The sequence below is a fragment of the Solanum lycopersicum genome, chromosome 8, assembly GCF_036512215.1.
Source record: "Solanum lycopersicum chromosome 8, SLM_r2.1".
Taxonomy (NCBI): Eukaryota; Viridiplantae; Streptophyta; class Magnoliopsida; order Solanales; family Solanaceae; genus Solanum; species Solanum lycopersicum.
The window spans coordinates 5192323-5201843 of NC_090807.1; the positions used below are offsets into that span (position 1 = coordinate 5192323).

Here is a 9521-nt window from a genome sequence, read left to right on the forward strand (position 1 = left end):
CACTCAAAAATTGAAAGGTAATTTTGTTAAATATATAAAAAATTTAAATTTAGAAATTGGCCAGGTCATCATGGGCAATAGAAATTTGACACGTGGAATTGGATTTGTTTGCAGATATGGGTGCGGCGCTAAAAAGACAGTCACTTTAGAGGTCGGTGACCGAAAGTCGTAGAATTAATGCTGTCCATAAATTATATTTGCAAAATATTTTAATGTTCATATGCATAATTGATGCCTATATTATATTTATTATATATAATTGCTCGATAATTGATATCGTTATAAAGTTATTTTGCGATTATAATTTTAGGATAAAATTTATTTTAATTATGATAGATAAGATTAAGATAAATTTTTTGAAAAATGTCTCCTAATTTGAGTATGATTAGAAATTTATAATGATAGTTTGCTTATTATTATTATAGCAAGAGGCAAAAGAAAAAAATGTGATATATATGAATTTATTATATATTTTTTGATGAATTAGATATATATATATGTACATATTTCTTGAATTATTTTAATTAGGAAAAAGGACAAGTAGCCCACTTAACTATACACATAATTTTGACGACACATTTTGATTATATACAAGGCTTATTATTCTTTTACATTATTTTAAGGTGTAATATATAAATACAGCCTTTTAAAAGCATGTGAGAATAATTAATATGTAAAAATAGTTAATTAACTTTGAAACTTAAATTGATACTTTTTTAAAATTGTTTTTATGAAATAGAGTCATATTTTATCATTTTCACAACATATTTAAATTGTCCGAGAATTTTTGCTTCTCTTTCTTTGTCACTTCAATCAACCTCATCTTAACCCAAATTCAATTAGAAAAAAAATACCACAATTTGAGTTCTTCTCGAATCAGAGTTCAAAATTTAGGTGTTTTCTTAATGTAGATTTTGGATCATAATTTATGAAATTGAAAAAATATACAAGTATACCCTCAACCTATGTCTGAAATTTCAGAGATACACTTATATTATCATAAGGTTCTATTACACACGAACTTATTTTATAAGTAATTTTTTACTCCTTTTTTGCCTACGTGGCACTAGCTTGAAAAAAAAGTCAATCAGCGTTGGGCCCACAAGATAGTGTCACGTATGCCGAAAAGGGAGAGAAAATTATTAATAAAATAAGTTCAGAAGTAATAGGACATTAGTATAGTATAAGTGTATTTCTGAGATTTTAGTCATACATTGAGTGGGTACTTGTGCATTATTTCAATTTATTTGATTTATTTGGATGGAAAGAAAAATAAAATTGATAGTAGATATTGAATTCAACGATAGTGGAAGGATAAATTTGGTGGTGGGTTATAATTTTCATGTGATTGTTATGAGTTTTAATGGTTAAAGTAAGTAGATCTAGTGGTTATGGAATGACAATTGATAATGAAGAAGGAGGAATCAATGACATGAAATTTTACTGGTCATGGAGAGACGAGTGTAAAATACCTCTTTATCATGTGAGCGACAATATAGACTTTAGTCTATGTTAAGTGTGTGTTTATTACACTTAAAAATAATTCAGAGGATAATAGGACTCATGTATAATTAAAGTATGTCGCTGAAATTTCGTATATAATTATTGACTAAATATTCATGCTACAAAAAAAACTAGACGATGCACTTAATTAAATGCTAAGTCATTATTTTACCTAAAAGAATAATTATAATTTCTCACTTAATATATTCTTTTTTCTCCTTTTATTAGTAATGTACCCGTATTTTAAAAATCTTAAATCCCAATCTAATTAATTAATAACTTGCGTAAGCTAAGAAAAAGGTCAAATCTGACAAGTTCATAATATCAACTTTTAACTTCGACTACACATTAGACATGTTGACAATTAAATATTTTAACTCGTCTCCACATAATATATAAATTTTGAAGGAGTAAAAATATTTATTTTGTAAGTTAAAATGTTTAATTGACACCTTTAACAAGTTAAGAATGTCTAGATATGCGTTATAACCGTAAAGTGTCAAATGAGAAAGATACTTTTATAGACTCCTCAATGAAGAAGGGGATAATTCACGATACCTTTAATTGATTATGATGTATGTATATCTGGTGAATACATTTCTACCACTAGATTATTGTTGCTCGTTGATTTAAGACAATATAAACATTTTACTCCTTAATTAAATTTATATTTTTGTGCAAGAACCACACTTCCAGAATAGTTACAGAATGAATTCTCGATAGTTTGATTAACATATCAAACAAGAAAAATAAAAAAAAATAAGGTATATTATTCTTCCTCTTTTCTCTATACAGCAAGATACAAGTTGTTTCTAGTGAAAGCTTATAAATAGACAGTAAGAAGGGAACTTCTCTAAGTTGTAGCTTTACTCAAAACAAGAGAAGCACTGTGCATGAAGTTTCAATTCTTATACCAATCACTCACACCCTTTCTTCCATTATTTGGTCCAAACAACACGATGGACAACGATTCTTGCAAAGACAGCATAAGGTTTAGTATGATATCATCCACATAATTATATCGAATAGTCACAAGAATCTTGTCTCAATATTTCTTCTCCACATCTTAAGCTTTGTCCATGGTCAATGTAGTTTGTTTCAGTCTATAACCTGCATCAAGAAATTCATCTAAGGAATGGTCCCTATGATGGAAAATTAACAAATTTTGTGATCTACTTTATCGTCTCGTGGCGTAGCCACATACTGTCAAGGGTGTCCAATAGCATATATACAAGTACAATGATATACGAAATGATTAAATAACCTATTTTGGACACCCTTAACATAACAAGTTGCTATTTTTGGACACCCTTTAAGAAATTTCTGGCTCCGCCATTATCGTCACAAGGTAATGCACTAGGTAAAAAATGGAAAAAAGAAATATATATCACACACACACACACACATATATATATATATATAAACAAAGTGGTATATCTACTCTCTCGAGTACAGTTATCGCCATTAAAGTCAGTTATGCTTTCTTTGCACATGGATGTGTGTTGTTACAATCAAATGAGATTAAAAAAGAGTGCATGATAATGTAAAAATTCTAGTGCTTGAAACGTTGTGTCGAAGCTATTTTAGTTTTTGTAGAAGTTATCTACTGTGCTGAATCTTTTCTTCTTGGTCCAAGGACCTTTGAATATTGTAAACAACTGAAAAGGATCTAACATATGCAAAAGATGCAGTGCAGTAGAAGCATTACCAGGGAAGCTTTAGAGTATCTTTCAACCATCCGTGTTTTGAACAGTTTGCAACAATTTTATTCATGCGCACAATGATCTCCGAAAATGTTGGCCGTATAAAAGAATCTGGATTCCAACATTCTTCAATCAACCTAGACATTCAGCAAATTTTGTCAATGGAACATGAAAATTGCCACAGAAATTATCCTTAAGCAATAAGATCAACAAAAGAATATTAGACAGACAGAGCCTTATGATGGTGGGGGGAGGTGGCCTGACTGTGCAAAATCGGTTTGTTATATTCTTTAAGATCAGTAAAATGCAAGGAGATCTAAAATAAGGTAATGCACAGTGTACAATTAAATATTTTATCATCAGATAGATGGACACAGGAGAATATATCATTGTCCACTTAGAAATGCCTAAAATCTCTGGAAGTAAAAGAACATCGAATTGAAGAATGCAAGTTTAAAGTAAAACGACAGCACAATGCTGGACTAAGCAGCCAGATAACAGAAGCCAAAGAAATCACATATTACTTCTGTAAAGCAAAACAGCAAAAACAACAATCCTTTTTTTGCAATCCTTTCACAAAAAATGTCATATCTATTAGAATGATTAGGAGTATGACACGGAACATCTGCTATATTTAGTAGCATGTTTCTACTCTATAACTGCATACGAACGGCAAAAGACTAGATTGCATCCAAGTATTGAAAATAAAAATGAATAGCAGGGCTTACTCTCTAAGGTCCGGCGGGTACTTAGATTTTGACTTGAACGGTGGTCTTTTACCCTCTTTGCACATCAATCTAGCAGCCTCTTCAGGTGACTTGGGATGAAATGGTGGTGATCCCTCCATCATCTAAACCCAACAAAGTTAGCCAAAATTCAACAAGATAAGAGCTCTAGAACATTTGAGTAAGACTGATTTAAGAAAATGCCCCAAAAGAAAACAAAGAGTTAGCATATGAAACACAGCAAGATCATTCATATCATGAAATGTTCCAGCAAAGTGAAGAAAAAAAAGGAATCTACAATACTTTGTATTTGACAGTGTAAATTGACTAGATCTTTTTTTACAAAAATATACAAAAACACATAAGATAAGAAGAATGTTAAAATTCTACTTCATAACGCGGATGTTCTAGTTAGCTAAAAGAATTATGTAGTAAAACAAAAGGCAGCCATAAGAAACTGAATCTGTACCTCATAAAGTAACACTCCAAAAGCATATACATCCACGCTTCTATCGAATATTTCATCTTTATAAATCTCAGGAGCTATATAGGTACCTACAAGTAACAAGAAAGAGAGTGCAGTTATTGTAGTTACAATTCCTCCAGTCATGAAATTAGAATATATTTAAGTCCATCCCCTGAAGTTTTTTAAGTGGACACTAGTATCAAACTAGAAGGCTTTTTTTCTGCCTTTATAAGGAGTATTGTAATTAAGCTATATGTGCTCAAATTAAAGTATTTACTTGCACGGTCAATAGCTTGAGGTTGCAGCGACTTTGCTTTGTCAGGTGAAATGTTTGACAATCTAATCAAACCAAATCCCGCAACTTTCAATAGACCACCATTGTCCTGCAAAATATTTCTGGCACCTTACAAAAATTACAAACATTAAAAGAAGTAGATACGTGACACGAGTACATTGAAAAGTGTCATTTAATATATGAAAATCACAAAACATTTGATTTTCTTACTTTGGCATTAAAAGACAATGGATGATTGGGTCCGGTTTGCATTCATGAAGATAATTCATGCCCCTGAAAATAAGATCATATGATGAAAACAGGATGCAACCAAATAAATTAGAACATCTTATCAGCATAAAATAAAATATCTCAGATGTACTAATAGAATTATTTTTTCAGTTCGTAGGAAAGAGACCAGACTTGCCTGGCAATATCCAGAGCAAATCTTAGAACCTTAGAAGGAGATAGACGTCCCTTCTTCTGAAGATAGCTGCCAAGGTCACCCTGAAAATCAATAATACATGAATGAAATACCCATTGAAAAGCTAAGCCAAGAAACAAGAAGTAGAGTGCATAAAATCGATAAGAATGAAAATACATCAGGAGAGAAATCACAGCACAAAATTGAATGCACTTTTGATGTACGAGCTGATCGAATGTTTCTCAATATTAATGTATTCATAATAACATACAATATTGACAATATAGTGTTAGGTGGATAGAGAAGAAGGAATTTTGTGGAGAGCAGTGTGTGATAGAGAAATAAAGAGAACTTACCCTCGGATGATACTCTATTACTATCATCATTGGTATATTTTGTGTAACAGCTCCGACAAATTGAACCACATTAGGATGCCGTACTCTTTCCAACAAAGTTAATTCATGCTTAAAAGCATTTCTGCATGTGAAGGAAATGGGATTAAGGCGACCTTAACATCAAGAATAAAACAGTTAACTGAACAATAAGATTTTGACAATCCTAAATAACAACTTGAAAATGATTTGTTCAAATGAGAAACTAAAAGAACATAACAACAAAAACTGGATCTATCATTTTGACCAATACACATACAGAAGATAATTTAAAAGATCTTATGATGTTGAAAGTAAAACTAAAGTTCAGTCCTGTCATGAATCAAGACATTTGGAAATAAGCATCTCCCTGGAATCACTTCAATGTCTGAACGAGAATTTGTGGCGATCACACGAGATTGCAGATTAAAAGTTTTCTTGATTCTGAAAGCCAGCAGAAAAAGGATAGAGCTACCAGTTTTTCTTACAATGAACCCTGAAAAGAAGCTGGGTTTTATGCATCCTAAGGTGGCTATCACAAACAACAGATGAGAGTATCAACTTATTATGTATTATGCTACAAACCGAGGTAGAGGAATCCCAGTCTCCTTAACTAGGGATTAGAAAATTAGAAAGAAGCTTGTACAATTGTTTAAAAAAATTTGGTTTTAGAGAAATGTTAGTATGAAACTTGAAAATTGCCTAACAAAAAAAACTCCGGAATGACGAAGTGTGATCCTCAACTGATTCCATGTTACTGCAAATCAAAGATCCAGCCACATTGTCAACTCAATCTGACAGCATCTTGGAAACATGTGAATATAAAGAGTATTTTACCTACAAGACTGAATTTCCTTTTGAGATGCATAATTTCATCTTTCTATCCTATTTTAAATGCTCAAAGGATCAGATTCATGTATAAAGACTGTTCAGTTTATGCTATTCACTTGAAGCAGTGTGACCTGATGATCAGAAGGATATACTCTTCAATATTTTTGACAAATGTATTTCCAGCTGCTTCAGGGATTTGGTTTTCTAATGAGAACTTGATTAAGGCACCTATTAGAGCCATCTCAATACCATGTTCACAATCTACCTTGCGTAAAAAAAACGCAAGAACTATCTATCAATCTTTAAACAACGGTTAGCGGTGTATGTAAGCACACATAATGATGTGATCAAGCTGCTCACACGACTGTAATATAACAGAACACAACTTAGTGAAACATCCTGCTCAATCAAACATGAAAGCACTTCAATATGTCCTGATTTCTGTTGTTGGAAATTACTTGTTGACTACAACTAGAAAAATTTTCCGAGTTTCCAAATGACGAGCCTCAAAATTAGTATAAACAGCCTGGCTTCACGTACATAACAAGTCCACAAGGGATACATGAAATGTCCCCAAGTAAAAGTGAAGAAAATAATGATTTCAACATATGACAAGCCAACCTAAGTTGCATAAATCATACGCCAAAGCTGCACAACTAATTTCATATACAAATTAATGTATAATGCCAAAGCTTTGCCAGTCACAGAGAATCAAACAACATGGTTACTAACTGAAGTCCAAAATACTATGTCCCTTTGGTAAGCTTATTTCCAAATCAATAACAGAAATGTGCCTTATGGTAGTGAATCAGGAGAGTAACAGAAAATAAGTTGACCACATACATAATTTCAGGGTCTGCATAACTATCCTTGTCAAGTATCTTGACAGAAACTTTTGTCCCATTCCATTTAGCAACTTGATACGAACCCTGTTGAAAGGAAAAGAAGTTTCAGCAAAGTTGTTAAGAGACGATTGAAAAATTAACAATGCAAAATCAAGCACAAATTGCATGAGGAGAGGCAAGTCAGTGCACATGTCTCATGGATTTCTTCAGGAAGAAAAGAAGGGAATAAAACGTTCAAAAGTTTGCAGAAGTTAGAAATTTGAGGTTAGGCCTCCTATGAGGTAATGATGATTTTCTTTGATCTTAACTTTTTTCCAAGTGAACTAAAGTTGATGACATTTGAATATAGGTTCCTCAAAGTGTATAGTTCTCCTAGATAAAATCAAAGAGATAATCATTATAACTTTTGAATTTTGCTTATGCTGGTGTCATTTTAATGCTTTCATCATTTCTCAAAATTGAAACATCCAAATGCTTATTATGAAAGACCTTACCTTAGAAATTCCATCCCTTTTTCGGATTTGAAGCTCCAGTGGATTTAATTCATATTCTGGAACTTCTCGAGGATTTGCTACAGTCATTGGTGTGTTTCTGAGTTTCTAACAACGAGACAAATACTCAGCCCCATAATATCATAAAGATCACCTTAATTAGAAAATTATCTTCCCACTTACCGGGACTTTGGCTCCCCGGGCCTTTAAGATATTATAAACTTCATTATTTCCATAGTATTTCGCGTCAGCTGCTGCCTGCCATAATAATAAGGAAGTTCAAGGATGCACTTGGGCCCTCATATATACTATTGTCCAAATGCAAAAGGATGAATAAAATTAAGCAGACACATAGTCTGTAAATGTCAAAGGTCTGCATTTTTCGACCTCAAGTTAGACTTGCCGAAGCCATTTGAACCATTTTTTATTCTATGAGATCTACCTACATTAGCTCTTTCTCATCTTCTGTCACTACTATTTTCTTCTTTCTTTAGTCCTTTGCATGATTTTTCACAAATTACAGAAGAAATTAGTAGCAGACTCACAATATCTTCATAGTTAATCCAAAAACTAGCTAAAGTTTCTTCAGAATTGAAACTTTAGTTCCAGCTCCCACCTGGCATATTTTCCCTCGGTGAATTAGAATTACAATTTCACCACATTTACTTGATTTCATTTATTCACATATCAAAGAGAATAATAGCAAACAAACAATAAGAAAATATTCTCATAATAAGATATCTCAAGGATTTCCCCTACATTTCTACGATAGACTATTTTGACAGGTCGAACCATGAAATCAACTTTACCAGTTACGTCAAGGCTCTATTTTTTCACAGAACAATTTACATAATTCAAGGGCTTTTCATCATCAAAATATCTGAAAGTTAAAAAATTTACCGTGCTTCCCCATCGATCACGAGCATCAATATTAGCCTTCCTACTCAACAACAGCTTAGCAACCTCTACATGTCCTTCACAAGCAGCAATATGCAAAGCAGTTCTTCCATCTAAATCAATACTATTAACATCAACATCTTCATCCAACAAATCCTTCACTCCATTCACATCACCTTTACATGCCATAAACAACAATTGCATCGTCGAATCCAAATTATCCGGTACAGCAATCGTCTCGTTTTCAAAAGACGGACACCTCCGTATCGGATCGAGAGACGATTGCCTACCAAAACTAAAACGCATATTGTTATTCCTTGGATCCATTGAATTTTGCCTTTTGAAACTGAATTTCCCACTCATTCTCAATGAACCTGTTGAAAATTGCCTAGATATTCCTCGTGTTAATCGCTTTTTCACATCCATTTTATCGTTCATCTGAAAATCAAACTTTGTTTTTTTTCTTTCACAGATAACAAAACTTCATCGAAGAAAAATGGCTCAGAGATTTTGTTGCTAAAAAATTGAAATGGAATTTGTGATTCTGATAATTGAGAATGAAATTCTCAGAGAGAAGTGCATCGTTCCAATGGAGGAAAAAGGAATGGGTGGGTTTCAACTGAATTCTTTTTTTCAGGTACAAACATCCACACACTTTTTCCGAAAAATATGTTATACTGCTGCTCATGTGTTTGGCGTCAATACTCCACTTGTTTTCTCATCCTCTTTATTTTTGTTTTCTTTCGTGAGGGTCAAAATATTATTCGTTATAGTTTGAGATAAAAAAATATTTCTACTGTTATATACAGTTAAAAGTTTAAATCTCACATTTTTATTGGCTTGGCTAGTCAGATGGGACTAATTTTTCTACCTAAGCATTGTTAACTAGGATTCACTATAAAAGAATAAGAGCTTTTGCAGCGAAAACCCAAAAAATCGTCATTAAAAGTTTTTAACATTAAATTCTAATTTTATGTTTTTTTTCTTCATT

The 9521-nt window shown here is 32.4% G+C and overlaps 1 protein-coding gene across 2 annotated transcripts; it reads right to left on the bottom strand.

The window, feature by feature from the left end:
- Nucleotides 1-2158: 2158 nt before the first annotated feature.
- LOC101256020 (integrin-linked protein kinase 1-like protein) lies at nt 2159-9258 on the bottom strand. 2 transcript variants are annotated; one of them, NM_001356266.1, is made up of 12 exons: nt 8534-9258; nt 7817-7891; nt 7637-7741; nt 7141-7226; nt 5452-5572; nt 5099-5178; nt 4903-4965; nt 4675-4793; nt 4401-4486; nt 3935-4056; nt 3212-3343; nt 2159-2613 (listed from the first exon to the last, which is right to left on the bottom strand). In NM_001356266.1, exons 1-12 carry the CDS (start codon nt 8966-8968, stop codon nt 2607-2609), a joined length of 1431 nt encoding a protein of 476 aa, NP_001343195.1. In that variant the 5' UTR covers nt 8969-9258; the 3' UTR covers nt 2159-2606. The 2 variants fall into 2 exon arrangements, with proteins under 2 accessions (NP_001343195.1, NP_001343196.1); NM_001356267.1 differs by lacking the exon at nt 2159-2613 and having other exon boundaries at nt 2918-3343.
- Between the last annotated feature and the right edge of the window lie 263 nt (nt 9259-9521).